At 42.6% G+C, this 21155-nt stretch overlaps 2 protein-coding genes across 3 annotated transcripts in view; both read right to left on the bottom strand.

Moving 5' to 3' along the window:
* Positions 1-3664: 3664 nt before the first annotated feature.
* ADGRF4 (adhesion G protein-coupled receptor F4) lies at positions 3665-11937 on the bottom strand. Of its 2 annotated transcripts, XM_059468870.1 has the most exons (8): positions 11837-11937; positions 11432-11468; positions 11120-11280; positions 9872-10129; positions 7832-9196; positions 6927-6968; positions 6789-6848; positions 3665-4584 (listed from the first exon to the last, which is right to left on the bottom strand). In XM_059468870.1, the coding sequence occupies exons 1-8, from the start codon at positions 11915-11917 to the stop codon at positions 4579-4581; spliced, it is 2010 nt and encodes a 669-aa protein (XP_059324853.1). In that variant the 5' UTR covers positions 11918-11937; the 3' UTR covers positions 3665-4578. The 2 variants fall into 2 exon arrangements, with proteins under 2 accessions (XP_059324853.1, XP_059324852.1); XM_059468869.1 differs by lacking the exon at positions 3665-4584 and having other exon boundaries at positions 6756-6848.
* Positions 11938-17529: 5592 nt separating this feature from the next.
* Positions 17530-21155, bottom strand: part of CD2AP (CD2 associated protein) — a 76609-nt gene continuing 72983 nt past the window's right edge. The window contains exons 17-18 of the mRNA XM_059467285.1: positions 21026-21089; positions 17530-19846 (exon numbers count right to left, since the gene is read on the bottom strand). Of these exons, the coding sequence (XP_059323268.1) occupies positions 19805-19846; positions 21026-21089 (106 nt within the window). The 3' untranslated portion in view covers positions 17530-19804. The remainder of the gene's footprint in view (positions 19847-21025; positions 21090-21155) is intronic.

Raw genomic sequence — 21155 nt, 5'->3', positions numbered from 1 at the left:
CCTGTTCCAGTGCCCCATCCCTGCTCTGCGCTTGAGGCACAGCAGAGAACCAGGGGATTTCTGCTGCACCTCTCCAGCTGCACAGATGGATCCCCCAGGCTCTCTGCAATGAGCAGGGATTAAGATAACATTTTATAATAATGCAGGAGAAATCCAGGCTGTCCCAGGGCTCCCAACCCAACCATCTCAGCAATGTGGGAGATTTTCAGCTGCAGCACAAGAGAAACAAGGATTGCAGGAGTAACTGTCATTATCCAGGAAAAAATGGATCATTTACTGTGGGAACAGCAGAAAGGCACAGAGCAAGGTGAGGGATATGATGGGATTTAAACAGTCCAGGGGTACCCCAAGCCCAGTTCTGCCCTTTTGTAATACAAAAAGCCAGGATTAAATATTTACATCAATGGGGCATTTCTGGAAGATAAACACTCTGTGAGCAAGGATGTGGGCCATAGACAATACTAATGGGCAGCAGGGAGTATTAAAAGGGTTGGCATCAGTGCAGGTATACTGAAAGAAATGCCCCAGCTTCCTTTTCCAGAGAGCTCTGCCTGGAGAGGGCCACTGTAACCCCAGAAATTCCCATTTGGCTGCTGCTATCAATACTGCAGTGGGAAGGACAGCCTGGGACAGGGATCAAGTGTTGAGGGCACCAGGGAGCATTTCACAGGCTGGGGATCTGCCTTCACACCACTGCACAGAGCCCAGGAACTGGTGTTTATGAAAGCTTGTTCAGCAGCACCAGGGTAAGGAAAACTCACTGCTTCTCAAAACACTCACTCCCCTATTAACTTACCCTTCTTAAAAAAGGATATTTAAAGCCAAACTCAAGCTAAATATAGCTCCATCTTCCAACAGCCCAGTAATTGCAACAGTCTGTCTGTTCCCTGCCCAGAGGTGCTGCAGCATGAATAGGAATTATGTGATAAAACTCAACTTGCACTGCCCAAGGCTTGGAATGATCTTGCTAATCAATCCATTGTTCAACACTTAATCCTCAAATAGGCCAAAGAGATGATTTATTACTGGTGTCAACCTGAAACAAAAGTACCCAAAGGGTACACATACGTCTTTCATGGGAGTTCAAGAGCTATAATTAAAGATTGATGCTTAAGTAAGCAAGGGAGCACAGAGCTTTTAAAGTTTAGCACTGCTGAGCAAATAAAAGTGCCATTCCACTGACTGGCTGCAGTTAAGTAAATAAATAGACCTCAGATTATGTTTTCCAGTTGTGAAAAAGAACGGCCTTAGCACATGGCTGCAGTAATTAGTGACAGATGAACTATTTTTGTCAGATCAGAAGGGACATGCACCTTTTCCCAAAGCCCCAGGGTGTCACTGGAGCCAGGCTGGGTTTTGTATGCAAGGGGAACTGAGGGGCCTGAAGGAACACCCAATGTCCAGGCACATCTGATCTGAAACTCACATGTCATGTAAACATGTTCACAAGCTTTACACCATTGGAAAGGCTTCTCTGCTGTGTCCAGGTGGAAGTTACTGAAGAAAAACATCTCCAACCACAGTGTTCAGAGAAAAACCATGGAAAGATTTCCTTACATTAAAATCTAACAGGGAAGTTAAAATTTTAAACAACTGCAATGTCATTTTACAGAATCACAGAATGGGTCAAGTTGGATGGGACCACATTGGGGTCATCTGGTCCAACATTCCTGCTCAAGCATCATCCCAGAGGACACTGCACAGGATTGTATCCAGATGGTTCTGGAATATCTTCAGTGAGGGAGACTCCACAGCCTCTCTGAACAATCTGTTCATTGCTCACCCACTGCACAGCAAAGTTCTTCCTCAAGTTCAGCAAGTTCAGCAGGTACAGATAGATAAGCTGGTTACAGATACAGATAAGATACAGGTTCAGCTGGAGCCAGTATCAATTTGATATTGATTGTGCCCCCCTTGAGACATGGAAAACAAAAATAATCTGCTTCGTAATACAGAATATGTTAGAAACTGTAAACTACATAATCAGCATTGCCCTGCCTGCAGGACACAAATGGGACATCTGACCTGGGGGGCAGGGAAGGGGAATACTGGTGAATTTAGCATTTTGACCTCATGGCATTCACAGATTTCTGTGCCAAAAATACATTCCCACCATGCTGTTGGCATAAACAAAACCACTGAAATGGGCCAGAGAAGGAGGCAGAGAAGGAGGCCCCGCCCTACCAAGGGGCCCTTTCCTGGGAGCACATCCACCAGGGATTTTAGGAGCATCCTCCCAGTGGGGCAGGAGGTGAATAGTGCTGCATGTCCCAAACTGTGCTTTCCCCTTGAAATGAGACTGAACTTGGGAAGGATGTGGCCCTGCAGATCCTGTTTGTGTGACCACACAGCCAGTGCTGTAAGCCATGGAGGGAAATGGGATGTGCAGTGAATTGTGACACCCTGGCAGGGAGGGCACTGGAGGATTTCAGGGCTCACCACTTTGGCAGCCAGAGTGGAACAGCTCCAACCCAGCTCCTGCACATCAAGGAGTCCAACTGTCCCACACAACACTGGCCTTATTAAGCTGCTGCTACACAGGTAATTTGTGAAACTGGCAGAATTCCAGCTCTGGTGGTTCCCTCTCCTCAGCTGCAATTAAAGCTGGGCTGTCAGCCCATGGCATTCAGAAAAATTCAGTTTACAGCCCACGAAGGACAGCTACAGCTTCCACTCCTCAAATACATTTATTCATTAAATGCTCCTGCACAGTTTTAAAAATTAAAAATAGAGGTTCAGTGCTCCTCCTCATCCTGGACCATGAACTGGTTCTCTGTAAATCTCCCCCACCCCTGATATTTTTAAATACCTAAATGACCATAAAACACAGGGAAAAATACTGATATGTGCCAGGTGCTGAAAATAAGCACCATGCTTCAAACACCCTTTGATAAACAGCAGATGAAACAGATTCCTTTCTCAGTGCTTTTGCTGGGGCAGGATCCTGCTGAATTTCCTGGATTCTGGAAGGGGTCTGTATAATAAAGGAAGCCTTACCCAAGACCATCTATAAATTCCACTGTTTAACAGACTGGTTTAACATGCACACATGTGAGAGGAGGGCAGGTGCTGGACTATGTTAAGTTTGCTTAAATTTTCAGGTTAAAAAAAAAAAAATCCAATCATTTCATTAATAAATTGACACCAAGAGGCAGACCTTGGGATAATGGTCTTTAAAATTTGTTACAGCAGCAGACAGACCCAATTTTACCTCTATTTGAATAAAGTTCTCCAACATGCAGATGGGCTGTGTGAAAGGAGCAGGGATGGACTCCTGTAACAAGATCAGTCTACGAGGAAAGAAGAGAGGAGAGGAAGCAGCAGAGTCCTGAGGATAAGAGTCCTGAGCCCAGGCTCAGCTCTGCCCTCCAGACCCTCCTCAGCTTCTCCCACCAGAACATCTGGCTGTGGGTTTTCCATGCCAGGGCAGTTTCGTCCCTCTTCAATAGAGGCTTGTTGATGACAATGAACTGTGTTATTTTGCTTAAATCTTCTATATTTCAAATGTATGTGAAGTCACATGGGTTTAAGTGATTTTTGAGTTGAGGTAGTACTACAGGACATTTATCTACATTTTTGGTAGAGAAGGATAAGTATCACTTGTTAGAAACAATGACAAAATTTCAACTTTATTTTCATTTGAAACCATCAATTTATCCTGATAATGCTTCTATCAAGGCCTTCATTGGAAAGGGTTTCTCAGAACAAGGACAGATTTTCTGTCCAGACACCCCATCTCACGTGCAGAAATAATCTCCTTTGCTAGGACATTGCACAGGAGATCTCCATCATTTGATTCAGCTCTGCTTGCTTTCCCACATCTAAAGGGGGAAACTGATTATTTGCAGAGTCCTCTCTCTTGTTCATCTCTGTCATTGTCTTGCAAGGCAGGAAAAAGAATGAAAATTCTGTCCTGGCAGATCAGAAAAGGGCTTTGTACAATTCCTCTGACACACAAGTACAAGTACTGAGATGGAGACAACAAATATTGGGAGGGAGAGAACAGTGTTCCTGCAATGCAGAAACAGAGTTGTCCATCACTCTGGGAGGACAAATGGAAATGATGAATACAGTAGCAACAAATAGAATCAGCTTTGCCCAAAAGACAACCAAAATCAGCTAGATAATGCTCAACATTTGTACATCACATGAAAAATTAAATAATTTTAGAACAGCTCCATGTACTGTACAGCTCCTCATTGCACTGCCAAAAAAAAAAAAAAAAGAAAGAAAACAAGAAAAGAAAAGAAGAAAAGGAGAAAGAATTGAAGCACTGAAATGGCAAACAAGGACAAACTCTCCTCACAGCAGTTTTCAGGAAGGTGAGAAACAAGCTTTGTGTTTCAGCCTGTTTCCTCCAAGGGCTGCAGCAACACTGATGGTTTCCTTCTCCTGACAGCAGGTTCAGGGCCTTTTCTCTTCTGGTTTTCATGATGCTTCCTGTGGTTGTGCTCCCAGACAGAGCTGTCCATGCTCTGAGCTGGCCAGGCTCTTCAGCTCCCCTCAAACCAGCATCTCTCTGCAAGAAGTGCTCCTTTTCTTCTCGCTGCTCAAATCCACTGAAGACAAGAGCCACTGCTAGGACTAGGAGGGAAAACAATCAGGTCAGATTACAAGTATCATCTGTGGAGGTGGAAGGTCCATTTCAAACAGGAGGTGCCACAGCATCCTTGAGAAAGAGCACAAGATGGTCACCTTAAAATGTGACCCACAGGAAAGGCTGCTGCAGGTCTGAGGAAGCTCAGAGGCTTCACTGAAGGAAGAGTCTGCATCACCCTTCCAGTGTTTTACAGTGACCACTGAACCCCCAGATGCACTGTCCCACTTTGGGCCCCTCAGTGCGGGAAGGACATTGAGGGGCTGGAGCGTGTCCAGGGAAGGGAAAGGAGCTGGGGAAGGCTCTGGAGCATAGGTCTGAGGAGGAGCAGCTGAGGGAGCTGGGAAAGGGGCTCAGCCTGGAGAAAAGGAGGCTCGGGGGAACCTTCTGGCTCTGCACAGCTCCTGACAGGAGGGGACAGCCAGGTGGGGTCAGGCTCTTTTCTCATGTAACAAGCAACAGGACAAAAGGAAATGGCCTCAACTTGTGCTAGGGGGATTTAGATTGGATATTAGGAACAATTCCCTCACCAAAAGAGTCATCAACCATTGGAACAGGCTGCCCAGGGCTGTGGTGGAGTCACCATGAAGTCCCTGGGGGTATTTAAAAGTCACATAGGTATGACCCTTGGGGACATGATTTAATGGTGGGTTTGGCAGCGCTGGGTTCATGGTTGAACTTGACCTCAGAGGTCTTTTCCAACCTAAATAATCCCATGATTCTGAAGCTCTCTGAAACAAGACTTTTTTTTTTTTTTAAACAATCATCTCATCTCAGGTGTGACAAACTTCTCCAGGTCTAATGAGTCAAACTCCATGTTTACACCCAAGTTTACAAAACTGGATGACTCACACCTTTCCCCTCTGTTATGCCACAATAAACACCTACACGTGGATTCTTCCACCCAGGTGAGTGACAACATCAACCCAAATTCCCAGGCACACACAGCCATAGTTTCCACATCAAGTTTTGCCCAGTGAGATCACTCAATATTTTTATCAAATGTTGCTGAGTCATGGGATTAGTGACATTTCCATCTGTTGTTTCCAGACTATTATACTGATGGTGTCTTGAGAGAATTTTATCTTTCAAATTTTCAATCCTGACCTAACGCCTGACAAGATGTGAAACATCTTTATTGGATCTTCCTGGATCTATAAAAGAACTGTAATCTCAAATTTGCACAGTCTCTCCTGCCCCAAATGACCCATTTCAGAGAGGAGGAACAGTTGCCTTGACCCCTCTATTTTCCCCTCATAAGCCACATACACATTTGAACACAGAGTCACTGGAAGACCCTCTGCAGCTTTCAATACAAGGATCATAACTGAGTAATAGACTGGAGAAAAAGCAAAAAAAATTATTTTTCCCATGTCCAAACTGTACTGGCACAGTTTCTTTTGGCAGACAGCAAAACACTGCAGGTAATTCTTGAGACACTGTGTGAAACCACTAACACTTGGTACCAAAAGAAATCTAAAGACAACAGACAAAAGTTTTCTTGTAGAGATAAGAAACACCAGCTGAGTGATGTCAACACTTCAGTTCTGCCAAAGTTTTGTAGGAAGCTAGTAAAACACATTTTGTTTCCTTAAGGTTGAATTGCTCTAATGAATTGTTCTGATATCTGAAAGAACCTCAAGCTCTCATGAGTGCACATCAATTAGCACCAAAGACATTGGCTGGGCTCTGAGTGGTTTCCATCCCTCAGATGAAAGCAGAACAATCCTCTGACATCCTAAAGCAGTCCTGCTGACATACAGATCCATATTTTTGTGAAGGCAGCAAACAGGTCATTATATTGGGATTTCTGATTCCTAATTCTGTTCCTTCTTTATTCAGTGACCTTAAAGTAAATCTAATATGAGGAAAAAAGTTACTATGACTGTCTACCAAAAGGGCTTTGACATCTGCAGGTGAAGAGATTGGTTAAAAATACCACTTTTTAACTTGTAACCACAGCAGTAGGTAATGAAAGAGTCACAAAAATCTATCAATTGCCACCTCTGATCTTTAGAACCTTAATATCCTGAGCAGACTTTTGAGATACCTGTATGTCCTTCAGCAAGAATTTACATTTGAAAAATGTTACATGGTGTAAGATATAGTGGATGGTTCCATTCTTCCAACATACAAATCAGGTTTGTAAGTTGGTAAATTAGCCATTAACAGGAAAATAAATAGCCTTTACCTTTTCTAGACCCCACTTCCGCCTTGATGAAAAGCAGTTCATCCTTAATGCTTCTCTTGTCTGCAGATTAAATAAATAACATTAAAGGGACCAGATTCTCAAGGTGTAGAAAATGTTCATATAATCCAGAATAAGTACCTTTCTGTCCAGAAGTGTCCCAAACAACAGGATGAAGAATCCCTAAGAAATTGCAAAACCAGTTAACAAAATCAGCATAACCACATGATATTTCTTAAGTGTTTCTAGATGTCTTTTCATTAAGGAGAGATCTCATCACCTGTGATTCAGCTAACAGCAAAGCACAAAATGGGTTTATCCAACCAGAGCTCTCTGGGAACAGCAGGAATGGATATAACCTGTGTTAATCCTGACTGTGAACTGGACTGATGGGTAACAAACCAGGACTTTCTCAGCCCACTCAGTGCAGCCTGATCTCCTGCCTGAAGAGCTAAGGCAGACTGGGTGTGCAGCAGTGCATCAGGTAACACTGGGTGTTTATGCTGATGAGTTAATCAAAACCATGGAATCAGCTGTGGAATGGAATGGGTTGGAATTGACCTTAAAGGACATCCAACTCCAACCCTCTGACATGGGCAGGAACACCTTCCACTACCCCAGGTTACTCAGAGCCCCATCCAGCCTGGTCTTGAACATTCCCAGGGATGGGGCATCCACAGCTTTTCTGGGAAACCCGGGCCAGTGTCATCTTCACCGGAAGGGAGAATTTTCTGTGTAATTGTTAATTGATAAGGATCAGACATCTTTGCAGTTATGGACATTAACTGGTGTATTTCACATCTAACAGAAATTAATCATGGGATTATTTCTTCATCCCACTTCCAACCAGACCAGTTTGTCCCATGACCCATCTGCACCTAGAACACCAGCCTGGGATGCTTCGTGCATGTGCCATGGGAAAGCACCGGGTGGAAGGGAGAGCTGAGATCCTGCTTTTCACATACACCTGCTGCCAGCCCCTATTTGATCTGATACCTTTATGCCAGGCTCAAGGTCTGAGCACCCACAGTAGTCCCAGAGCTCACCTGGAAGGCGTTCAGCAGTGCAAACACAACGTGGAAGGCCAGAGAGCGGCTGTCGATGATTGTGGCTAAGCCAAAGCCCCAGGTGAGGCCCAGCAGAGGTGTCAGAAGGGCAACGTTTTTGCTGACTCGGATCATGCTGCTCAAATCTTGTGACTTGCAGCCTTCTCCAAGGGAGGATCTCCCAGTCTTCACCACAACCACGACCACCACAATGAGATTCATCACAATGATGCTTAGGGCAGGTACAACAAAAGCCAAAAGCGCTTTTGTCTCATACCAATTGAGCCAGCAAGCTCCACTCCTTAAATACCCATTTTTTGGTTCAGTAATAGCAACAGTGAGGACAGATATGACCAAGGGACATCCATATCCAATAGAGAATGCTGCAACTAAGAACGCAGCTCTTGTTATCTTAAAAAAAATTAATAATAATCCATAGAGAATTAAGAGGCCCAGGGTAAACATCCAAAAAAACAGGGCAAGATAGAAAAAGTGAAGGAAAAAAGTGGCTGCCACACACAGCTGGTAGTTCAGGGCTGCATTGTGCACAATGGCTGCCAGGATGAACAGGACATCAGCGACAAGAAGTGACGCAGCGATGTTGACCAAGCAGAAGTGGCGCATGTAGGTGATTTCAGTTTTGGTGACGTGCTGCCACACCACGGCCTCGATGACGAGGCAAAGGACCAGGCTGAGAAGGGACAGCCCCAGGCCCACCCGTGTGATGTAGTCCAGCAGGGAGCTCCGTGGCACGGCCGGGGCCATCAGGATGGAGAAGGCTCCGTAGGTGCGGCGCCGGTGGGCGCAGACACAAACCACGGCGCTGGCGTTGTGCGCGCGCACCTGGCACACCCGCGGGTCCCAGCGCCGCTCGGCCGAGTGCCACCCCACGCACTGAGCCCCCACCTGCTCCAGCTTGTTCAGCTTCTCAAAGGTGAGCAAAATGCTCTGGAGCTCCTCTGGCAGTGACACCGACAGCACCATCCCGTTCACAACAGCGGGGTCCGGCCGGTTCGTCTCCAGGATGGCTCCGAGCGTTGGAAATGCAACGCTGATGGCTTTGGAAGCCCTGGGCAACCTCAGCAGCTCCTGCTCTGGAATCACCACGTGGCCAGTAATATTGCCTGTGCTGTTGAACTCCATGGAAAAGTCAAAGCTCTTTCCTGAAGTGTTTCGGTGTATGCTGTAGCCTTTGGTGGCGATGAAGGGCTCCTGGATACTTTCTGACCCATTCCTTAGAAGAAGTTTCCCAGCAAATAAATTCACCGAGTCCAGTAATATTGAACCAGCATTTCTGTCCTTCACAAAAGCCCAGTTAGAAATGATGGAGCTATTCAGAATATGGTTTGCTATCCTGCTGTAGCTCTGAAAGAAACAAGAAAAATAGAAATTGTTTTGTGTTAGAAGAAACCAAATATTATTCTCCTGGCAGTGCCTCCAAAAAGGCTCATTTAATTAATGAGTGATTTCTATAAAAGGAATAATCCTTTTGACAATGAATATATTCCCATGACCCATCCCAGTCAAACCCAAACATCCCATTACTAGAATTGTCCTATCCTCTTCATATCCTCAATCAACAGGTGATTAGAGAAGTAAATATAAAGCAAAAAGGACAGCCTAATTCTATTCCAGATGCTGACCCTGATTTTTACCACCCTCTCTGTATTTCTTCCCCTGCTCTCAGATCTCTGAGCTCATCAGGCAAAGATCTCAGCTGTTGTTGTACAAGGCTGCCTTCCCTACAGTGTCATACTTTAGAAAGTAATTCTTCCTTGTACTGTTAGCCCATGCCTATAACAGCAGATCCTGAAAACCTTTGCTTTTAAAGACATTTAACTCCACAATCTATTTTAATCACACATGAATAAGTCAAAAAGTTTCTCTGCTAACAAAATTTTCTACTCTGGAAACTCTTTCCAGGTGATCTCCATGTGACCTGCAGCCAGCACTTTATTGGACAATGGCCATAAGGACAAAATACTTGTGGATGCTCTGTAAAGCTCAGAAGCACCTCCCAAAGCAAATAAAAGTAAATACCTGCATTTTTCCTCTAGTGACATTCTCTGATAGCAGCAGGGAAATCTTCTTTAGCAATTCCACTATATCAGCAATGTTTCCTGGGATGGCTGGTGAAGACAGGATATCTGGGATGATGCATGAAAAATCAGCTTGGCAGCTATGATTCCCAGCACCAAAATGTTTTGCTCCATCTCCAAGTTTCCCAGGCCCTAGCTTTCCTCCTCCTAAAAAAGGAAGATGTCCTCCAGAGCATGGGAGTTCACTTTGGGATATCCTCTAGAGGGAGGAAAAAGATTTGAGAAAATTAATGAAAAGAATGAAAATGAAGCCACAGCTACAACTAGGCAAGAGATGCAGTGCTGGGTGTGCAGAGAAGGTGCCAGATGGACCGAAACCCAGAATCAAAGCTCACCTGAGAAGAATATCATGGTTTTACTACATACATGAAGGAAGGGGCAAGAACTAAATGCAGTGTCTTATTCTTGAAGTGACTTGATTAAGGATTTTGCAGCAGAGGAGAATTTGTCATAAATCATCTGATTATTACACACTATGGTGTTGTCCTTTCCTCAGTTTCAACCTACTGTGTTCGTATCTTGGTTTAGATCCACATGAGGAACACCAGCCAAATGAACAAGGCAACTTCATTTCTGAATTATGTTTCCACAAAAGAATCCCCCAAATTTATTTCATATAATCTGATTTAAGATTGTGAAAGAACTACAGCAAAGACTGATGAGGAGTGACTGATGGATCTGGGAATGTTCAGTCTGGAAAAAAGGAGGCTCAAGGGGGGCCATGTCACTCTTTACAGCTACCTGAAACATGGTAATAGTGAGGTGGGGGTCAGCCCTTCTCACCTGTAACATATGATAGGATAACAGGCCATGGTCTCCAGTTGCATCAAGAGAGGTTTAGATATTAGGAAAAGTTTCTGAAAGGGTGGCCAGGCATTGGAACAGACTGCCCAGGAAAGTGGTGGAATCACAATTCCTGGACATGCTCAAAAAAGGTGTGGAGGTGGCACTTGAGGATGAGGTTCAGCAGCGAAATGGTGCTGCTAGGCTAATGGCTTCACTCAATGATCTTAGAGGCCTTTTCCAACCTAAACAGTTCTGTGATTCCATGAAGTCAGAGCCTGTTATCAAAGTTTTCTCTGTTTTAGGATCCCATGTCCCTTTGCTCAAGTCTGAAAGTGCATGGAAGGGGGGTCTGTCTTCCCAAGAAGTTACAAGCATAGGGCAAGGTGCCCAACAGCATCCTCACCTGAAAAAGGGACTGAACATCCAGGCTTGCACAAGCATCTGACAGCATCTGCCACTTTCTGTCCTCACAGACAAAGCTTGTCTCCCCATGGAAGGAGGGAGAGCAAGGCTGAATACAAATTGCTCCATTATCTTGGCAGGGAATGAGATTTATACAGGCATCTGGAAAATAAACCAAGCAGACACTGTTACAAGGTGAAAGACAGCATACCATGATCTGTGATGCATCAGGGGTGTGAAGTATTGATAACTGATAACATCTCACAAAGATGGCTCACAAACATCTCACAAAGCATTACCCAGGGCACTGTACCTTGCTCATAACCAGTCTTTGATTCGTTACCAAGAACCTGCAAAATAAGAAGTGGAGCATCGAGTCAATGTTCACATAAATAAGTAAAAGATGACTCCTTGGTACAAACCAGAAAGGGTTTCAAGAGGAAAATAGTCCTTTTGAGGTCCAGAATGCAAAGCCTGTGGCCCTTTGCTCATACAGACCAACGAAGAATTCTCTACTTAAAGCCTGCCTCTATATATGAAGCCTTCAGTGGGACCCTGCTACTGAAGTGACACTCTGAGCTCATGCACAGATGTCAGATGAGGAAGTTGTTTATGATGAGGGTGGTGAGACACTGGAACAGGCTGTGGCTAACCCATCCCTGGAAGTGTTCAAGGTCACTTGATTAGGATTTGAACAGCCTGGTCAAGTGAAACTTACCCTGGGAGTGGTGTATGGCACAGCCACGAAGAAGTGTGCAGCCCAAAAAAGCAGGCAGTAGATCACCCTTACATCCATCATCACTCATTTGCTGATTTCCTTCTGGAATAAAGATGTTAAAGAAGTTTAGACATCTCTGTTTCCACTTTTTGAACACAGTCTGATTACTTACTAGTAAAAAAGCAGCTAAACCTATGCCAGAGACTGTCCTTACTGGGCTTGCAAGGTGATTTGCAGGCATTCATAATTCAGTTCCTTTACTGAATGACTTGTGAGCCCTTCCTTTTAAAAAAAAAAATCTGTTCAATGCTGTAAACTGCAATCTGGAGAGCTTATAAAAGCCTCTCAGCCTATGGGTCCCTTTTGAAGTGATTTAAGACAGCCTCATCTCCACTGGGTTCAATGCTCTGCTCTCCTTGGGCAGTTCCTGCCATGTTAGTAGCAAACGTGGGCACTCAGGGCCCAGAAATCAAACTGTGATAAACAAGGGCCAGAGTGAAGAGTTATTTCCTTTGCAGAAGAATTCAGACCTCTATTCCCTCCATGAAGTTTTCCACAGTCCTTAATAAAAGCTAAACATCCTGGGATGCAACTTGTTACAAGAATATTTGTTAGAGAAAAATAACCCAGCAAAGGGAATGAAGGAAAAACAACATGATACATCAAATCTCGTTATTAGATGCTAGGCATGTCCAAGGCATAAACAACAGCTGCTGTGGGCTCAGAAGAACTGAGACACTGATCTTCTATCACCACAAGTAAAAGTAGAATAATTTAATTTTAAAAAATAATCAAAAATAAAATACATAAAAGTTAGTGAGCTAAACCACTAAAGCAAGAACTGTGACAAAACAGGATGACAGCTTGATCTCAAGAGAAGGCAACATGAAAAACCTCTCAAATTACTATGCCCTGAGAGGACCCCCTCAATTTCCTCCCTGACACATTCTGATCAGCACAGATGATGCTGATCAGAAGCAGAAGGGGTCCTGCACTGGGAGAGCAGAGATGTGTTTTCCCATCCAGAGGCTCCAGGCTCTCCCATCTGACAGCATCAAAGGCCCAGGCACACAGCTGGCTGTCCCTTTCATCTCTGATGTTTGTCCACCATGTTATGTTTTCAGATTTGTAGGGTTTATGACCTAATCATGAAATTACCATAAAAGAGTTCAACTAATGCACTGAATTTCGTAGGTAGCTCTTAAGGAGAATCTCATGCCAGTCTCTGAATTCAGCTGTTAATATGAAAAACATTTTCTAGGTTAAAAGCTAGCAGCCACCAGCTCTTCTAAGGAAATAAAATGGATCAGGCAAAACAAAGCAGAATATTGAGATCAATATTGCCAAAGAAGGGGAGGTGGCTGGGAAACACCTACAGGTTTGGAGTGAAAGGCTGCACTGAATTCCTTTCTGATTTCTGCAGTCATTAAATGCTTATTGCCAATTCCATTTCACAGCTCAGAATCCTTGAGCTCATCGTGCCTCACCACTAATTAATTCACATTCATTTTGTATTTAATCACGGGCAGAACCCCACCTAGGGCTGTTACCTCTGAGTGAGGCAGAAATTTGGGACATCTCCAAGAATGCCGGGCTCACCGAGACACCGGCCCCGGCCAGCAGTGGAACACGGAGCTCGCTCGGCTGCATTGTTTGACTCATCCTGGAAACCACCCAGTCCCAGCACTGCAGCAGCCTGCCAAGGCAACCACTGTGCAGCTGGAGAAACTCAGGGCAAAACAAGCAAGACAGCCGCAAGTCACTGTTACTTCAGGGAAAAACATGGGTATAGTGGCACTGGGCCACATGAAAGCATAAACAGAGAGAGGATGATTTGTCTCTTACCATAAACTATCTACTGCCAACAATCCCTGCCTTTGTAAGAAGCTGTAAGCATGATACTCCTCTGTTCCAGAGGTTTCTGCTCCAACCATGTACCAGGACACAGGTACATGAGCAGCTGAGGTGTCAATACCCTCCCATGTGAAAAGGACTTTCTAGTAAGGGGACACTTCCACACTCAGCTCAGGAAATTGTCACCAGAAATCCTCCTTCTCCAGTTCATTCCAAAGCCCTCCACAGAAGGAAAGAGCAAGGAGAGACTGGATGGGCAGTGGCTACAAGAGAGCAAAGAGTCTCTTAAAACAGAAAAAAAAAAAAAAAAAAAAAACCAAAACCAATCATGAATTTAAAAAGTAATCCCTATGTTGGTTAATGCCCACAGCCTGATGTTCAAATCCCTTACTCTGACCCCTGTTGGTGTAAAATTGAAGTATCTTGTAAAACTCTGTAGAACTATCTTCCTTTCCTCTACCCCAAGCATATTAATGCAGATTTTAACTACTGGCAGGATGCACTGCACAGCAGTCTGGCCCCACATGGACACAGCAAACAGAGGGATCTGTCCAAACAATGACAACTGTGAGAGTTACACCCTGCCCAGTGCTGGACCCAAAGTGTCCGTCCAAAAGGTCCTTCATCATCTGGAGTCACCTCTCTCCCCTGTCCACTGCTCCAGAAAACAAACTACAGCTAAATTTACAGGGAAAGGTGTCCTGCACAAAAAAATTACAAGCACACTTTTTATAAAATTAAGATTTATACTGACTTTGCAATAACTTGCTAGAGAAATATATTTTTCCAAACACTACAAACTCATAACTTCAACATTTATCAGAATTATTAAACCCGTTATTACAGAACCTAATCTATTGGTTTTAGGGCTTGAATGGCCACATGGCTTACTTAAAACTCAATAAACCACCATAACATGATAACCCGCCATTGCTACCAAGCAAGTTAAGGCTGCAGCAGGAGGCTTTAGTGTTCACATGGTCATCCAAGGATAAAAAATAAAGCTCTTAATTCTTCAGAATGCTGTCAGCTGTATTTTTAAAGGAAACATAGTTGGAAAGTGTAGCTTTAAGTGAAGGAAGCTCTAAGAGGACAGTAATCTTTATATGTAGCCATAAAACTCCAGATTTTCTTAAAAGTGATAACACTGATTAGAGACCAATTACAAAACTACAAGAAAAAAACAACCACCAGAGGTTAATTAAAATATCTAATTTTTTTCACAGATGTAAAGACAACATAAAACTAAGGAAAGAAGTGCACAAGTAAAGACAGCCTTAGCAATTAAATGCATTTTAGATTATGAATGAACCAATTTCACAGACCACTGGTAATTCTCCAGCAGCTCTAATGAGCAGCTCTTATTTTCTGTGGAAATACTCACTGTTTTCAGAAGTCTGGGGAATACTGTGAGCAAAGTTAACCCTGCCAGGGATCCCCAAGGTCTCAGACGCGACTCTCTAACCACTCATCTGCTGCCATCCTGCCCCAGTCTCACCCAGCCCTGCCTGGGTGCCCCGACTCATTTGGAGTTTTCCCATGAAGAAATAATGTTGGGCAGCAGCTGCTTCTTTTCTTGCCTGACTGGATTTAGGCTGAGCAACCTGCAGATGAAGGTGTTGCACTGCAAAATGACAAAACACCTTACAGACACACCCACAAATCTGCCAGATTGCCACCTCTGCCAGGAGTCCACAGGGATGAGTCACACCTGTGGGGTTGGTGCCTTTCCTCTGGGTGCAGGAGGCAGCTCTGCTCTCCTGTATTTCATAGATTCAAGGAATGGTTTGGGTTGGAAGGGACCTGAAACACCATCCAGTTCCAGGCCCCCGCCACGGGCAGGGACACCCTCCACTCTCCCAGGGTGCTTTAAGCCCCCTCCAACCTGTTCATGAGCAGTCCCAGGGATGGGACACCTACAACTTCCCTGAACAAAAATCTCTTAAAGACTTCAGAACACTAATGATCAAAATCTGGTCAAGTTAATGCATTGTCCTTCATAAATGCAAGAGCACACTACTGACAGCACCTAGTGCAGCTAAAAAACTCAATGGGCAAATAATAACCTTTTTTTCAGGACTATCCCATCATAAAGGGTGACAGTTATCAGCTGAACCTTGTGCCATGGTCACTGCTGGCTCTTGAAATATCACCTCACCTCCAAGAGCCAGATTTCCAATAGTCAGAAATGTACAGCAAGTAGTTTATCACTACAGAAGAGCAGTTCCTAACACTCCTTCACACAGGACTGATTTGGAAGATCTCTGATCACTGATTTTTTTTTCTACATTCCTGCAATGTGTTCATCAGGAGCTTATGGGGTTTCCTGTCATTTTGTCTGCTGTCCCAACTCCAGCCAGTCCTCAGTTACAGGCATGTCTCCAGTTTTAACCTAAAGACAGGTATTAATTACTGATCTGCTTTGATACAGCCAGCCTCACATCAGGATCCAGTAGGAACTTAGCCAGGCACAATCAAGCACAGCCAATAGAACCCACCTGGGAAGGTGAAATTACTTGCACTTGATACAATACAGACAGAGATCAATTAGAAAAATACTTGAAAGTAAGAAAGGCTAAAAACCAAATCATGTCAAGGTATGGACAGGTTTCAGAAGGCTTCTTGCCCATGTCTTGGAGCTGTGCTTCTACACACTCCCTGCACCTTTACTGTGATGGCAAAACTGAATGGCCCTTGATTCTCAACACCTCCTCAACATCAAGACTTCTCTGAAGGACACAGAGCCCAGCATCCTGCAGCCCTCAGACACCCACACACTTCTCCCACAAGGAAGCTGGGTCAATCTAGGCTCCCAGGGGGTCTGGAAAGAGACTGAAACCATGACTCCCAGCAAAGAGGCACTCCAAACCCTGACCCCAGCAGCATCAGTCTGATGCTTTACAAGCTGGTTGGGGTTGTTTGCATTCCTCAGGCACATGCAGGGAGGGGTTTGTCTTCTCAGCTCTTGCAAAATCCAATTACCCAAGATCTGCAACCAGCTGTGCTCATCATCTGCTTTCTCAGAGATCAGAAACATCTCAGGTAACTTTTAGAGCAGCCAAAAGGCAGTTGTGTGAACCCGGGTTTACCATTTCCTTTGGAAAGAGGTAACAACAGACTTGTGCTATCTTAATGAATACAGGGTATTTATTTAAAATCAACAGATACTTTGCTATACAATTCAAACCTTGCAATAATCACAGCTTTCCATCAGAAATTTCCTTCCATGAATACTAATGAAAAAAAAATCATCTTTGTGGAAGAAAATCAAGTAAGTACACCTGTAATTTTGCTTTTTTAAACTATACCTTCTGTACGACCAAAAGATTTTTAGAGAATCTTAAGATTAAATGAAAACCTGGCAGTTTAAAAATGCCCTTCTGCTGTTTCATTCTTTATGTGCCTTTTCCCTCTTCCATATCCCTATTAAACATGCCATACCCTCAGTTTTCAATTCTTCACTATATACTTAAGTAGGGATTCAAACATGCATTTATCCATGTTACTGACTGGCAATAGGGATCTTAAAGCCTCTGAAGATGCACAGTAAGGTCAGCTCAATACCAGCCAAGGGGAAAAAATGGGGAGAATCAATAGATCCTGAAAAGTTAAAAATTCCCAGTTACATTTGCAAAGGAAAACAGTGCTTTCCAACTGTGAGGATCCTAAACCACCCTGATAGTCAGGAGCCAGAGCATCCCAGTGAGGTAATGGAAATCTGAAAACTTTAAAGGGGTCTGTTATAAATACTTTGCTTCCACCCCCTACACTCCTCCTTGGAAAGAATTTAAGGGCATACAAAACAATCCTGAACAGAACTGAGCAGATGCCTGAAGAGGTTTTTATACTCATTTTATTTGCTGAGTTTGGATAGCATGCATCATTTTACAGCACCGGTAGACAAGTCAGTGAAGCACACTGCTCTTAGGAACTTGTACTGTGGAATGTCTCAAAACCATTACCCTCTCCCCCTCCACTCCAGTATGTAACACTAGCTGAAGACAAGACAGACACACATCAGGGCAACTTCCTTATGGCTACAAATACTCATAGCAGCGACTTTTAAAGGAAGGTTTATTAAATCAAGTCATTGCACTTGGGTCATTTATTGCTATAGCAAACAAAGGCCATTATATAACAAACACCTCTCATTTGTGGCTTTAGCTGATTGTCTTGTTCTGTTCATCCTCTGCAAGCTCACACACAGGCACAATTTCTGCAGAGCAACCCCTTCCAAGATTTGTTTCATGCTCCAATCACAGTGAAGAGCTTGTATAACAAAACTGGGTCCTCCATTAGGCTCAATTCTTGTTTTGCATCACCTGCTCTACAGGCATGAATTCCAGGCAAGAGTTTAGTGTCTGATGACAGCACATGATTCCTCACAACTCATTTGTGATGCACTTGAGCAATTCAAGGTTAACAGCATTAAGAGTGAATCAGCTTACTACCATTTTGACTAGCAAATATTACTCCATACCTGCATAGTGTATTGATCAGGTTTCAATGAGATTTCATGAACTATTTGAATCAGTAATGGACAAACATTCCCCAATCAACCTTTTGATATTTGGATTTTATGACACAAACTGTGGAAGAATCCCATAGTGTGGGATTACTCTCAAGAAGTAATACTTCCATGTCACTTGAACAGTGACATACTGAATAATTACTATATTTATGACTACTCCCATGAAGAGAAGCTGAATTACTTTCTTTTATTGCTGAAGCTGCCAAACTATGAGGCATGTTTTTGTCTTTTAAGTTATAGCAGACCTAAAGGAGATGAGCTGATTAACAGAACTAATGAATTTGACTGGCTTTCTAAAGCTGTATATATTTTAATTCTTTAATCAGACAAACATGGCAATAAATACTATTGTCTCAAATCACTTTGCATATTATTTGTGTATTATTCTGGTGCAAGTTTTGAGCCCAGGAGTTAAAGATAATGGTAATCCACAAGATCTCGACCTCTTTTCCATGAAGTAAAGACACCATCTTGGACACCAGCACAATGATGTCAAAGCAATTGTTCCAATCACTTATTAAAATACAAAGATGTTACTAAGTTTAGAGGTACTCAATATACTGAGAAAGTTTATGGCATAAATATATAAATATTGAGAGCTTCTGAGAGTATCAAAGTTCCAAAGGGATTTATTTGGAGATATATTATAAACAAAACCTGACTATTGTAAAAACAAATCAAGATGCATACTTGAACCACTAGAAAGACTGATGACTTCAGAAACACAGAAGTACAGATGCTGTTACTTAAGGTTTACTCTTTCATGCTCTACACTGTAATATTTTAGGCACAACAGGTTCAGTTGAAACTGGACTCTTGCTGTTTCTGTATTCCTTGCATTTTGTGGTTTAACAGTTAATTTTGTCATGATTTCACAATTAAGTCTTAAATCCCTTTTTAATCCAATAGTGCAAGTGACAAACCGTTCTGCTGAGCTACTGGAATTAGATCATTCAATCTTTCTACAATGCATAGGAGTTTCACTTGCTTCATTGCACTAACAAATTCCTACCTCATTATTCATACTATGCTGTTCAAAAGTTGAGTATTCTCACTGCAGACAGGCACAACAGCATAACCCTGGGTAAGACTGCCAAAATTATACAAATATTATATATTCCCTTTTGCATGTAGGGGAAAAGTAGTGACTACAATTACAACACAGTCATTCCATCCCTTCCAACAGACTATTTTACAGATTAGTTGCAAAGACAGATCACCCTATTTATAGTATAGATCTCTTTAAAAATTAAGCTACAGGTATTCAATAAAAATCTATTAAGGATTCCCTCTCCTCTCTATACAGATTCAGTAGTATTTTCAAGCAAACCAAAAAAATAAGGTCTGCAATTCCAGCACAGTAAGAAATAAGGCCTCTTTTATATTGGCAAAAAAATTACACCATTATTCTTTTTTGTTTTCTTATCTCTCTGAATATAAGACTATATTCCTTTTTTTTTATTATATTTTTTCTTTAAGACTGTAGAACACCAGAGCATCCATTATAATGAAATAAGAGTCAGTTCTCCTTGTGTTCAGCTTTGAATTCCTGGCGAGTTAAAAACATTGAGTCCATAGCTGTCTCATGCAGACATCACTGCTTTCTTCAATTTTTCTATTTCAAGCTGAAAAAAACAAACATTTTGAAAACAAAGTCATTATTAAAGTAGCTATAAAATCTTCAGAGCTCCCACCAAAGTTATAAGCTTTACATTTCAAAGACACTTAGGTATTACACCATAGAAGCATTTAACAGTACAGTATTTAAAGCTGATTTTGTACCACTATATATTGCTAAAAGAACAAGAATTTAAAATAATTTAAAATTTGACTACAGTACTGGTATAATCTTTTTAAAATTAAAAAAAAAAAATCTTATTGATTAATCAGTTTATCTGGATAAACTCTCTCTGAAAAAATAAGTCAAAGCTGGGTTATCCAATCACCTGACAGGTCCTCATGTAATGCTGCACCATCACCTGAGAGCAGCTTCCTAGAACAGCCTATCATGCAGAACACTGCCTGGATTGATTTGTATTTCTTGACATGGACTTAGAGGACACGTGGAGTTACATCCTCTTCATCTCTACTGCTTATTTAAGGCACCTTCACTGATTGCTTTAGAGTTGCATTAAAAAGAGACTCACCAGAAGTTTCTCTCATGTGTTTCAAGTAGCTTTGTAGCCAGCAAGATATACCATTTCACAAGTAAAACACCCCTTTTCAGTACCAGACTGAAATAATTTCCTAGAATGAGCTCATCCTATTAACTACCTAATGGCATCATATTGCACTGTAGGTAGTGTTCTTCATCAGTAAATTGAGGAGTGGCATTCATTCATCAGGAATTTTTTCAGATGCATTCTGTTCTTTTGGCAAATCATCCATACTTAATATTTAAATAATTAATCAAAATTCAGAGAAGTTTACTTTTGTTTTTCTTTTGATTTCTTAAATTAAATAGGTCTTTCAATCTTATAAATGCAAAGTATTAACTGTGTCTCCTGGAAGTTGTCCAGTTGGATATATTTCTAGAAAAGAGAAGAACCCAACAGCACTAAATTGAACTGCCACCCCAACCCCTACACTGATTGTTACAAATAATATTCCAGAAAAAGAAAGCTGAACTTGGATCTTCTCTATACATCCAAATGCTTAATGAGGCATTTATTCAATCACAAAATAAAACAGTAAAACAAAAAGAGACTGAGCAGGTTTGTCAAGACTTTCCTGTGGCATCAAATCCCAGAACAAAGCCTACACAGCCCTGAACTCCCCATGCCCTCCCAGAGTGGTAACATTACCTCCAGATTGCTTCGCAACAGCTTCTCTTCTTCCAAATCCTTCTTTAGTTTTTCCAGTTCTCTCCTAAAAGTAGTTAAGATAGAAACAGAATTGAGAAGGGGGAAAAAGAAACTTCACATTGCTGAGGAC

Source organism: Ammospiza nelsoni, chromosome 3, assembly GCF_027579445.1.
Source record: "Ammospiza nelsoni isolate bAmmNel1 chromosome 3, bAmmNel1.pri, whole genome shotgun sequence".
Taxonomy (NCBI): domain Eukaryota; kingdom Metazoa; phylum Chordata; class Aves; order Passeriformes; family Passerellidae; genus Ammospiza; species Ammospiza nelsoni.
This window is presented reverse-complemented; position numbering and strand designations above follow the sequence as displayed.

Bases quoted from the DNA above. Each gene is read 5' to 3' on its own strand.
- ADGRF4 (XM_059468869.1), bottom strand. From the start codon at position 11,917: ATGATGGATGTAAGGGTGATCTACTGCCTGCTTTTTTGGGCTGCACAC. The intron at 11,469-11,836 runs GTAAGTTTCACT...CTTATTTTGCAG, and splicing joins TGCCATACACCACTCCCAGG to GTTCTTGGTAACGAATCAAA. The intron at 10,130-11,119 runs GTGAGGATGCTG...TCCTCCCTCTAG, and splicing joins ATGTTCAGTCCCTTTTTCAG to AGGATATCCCAAAGTGAACT.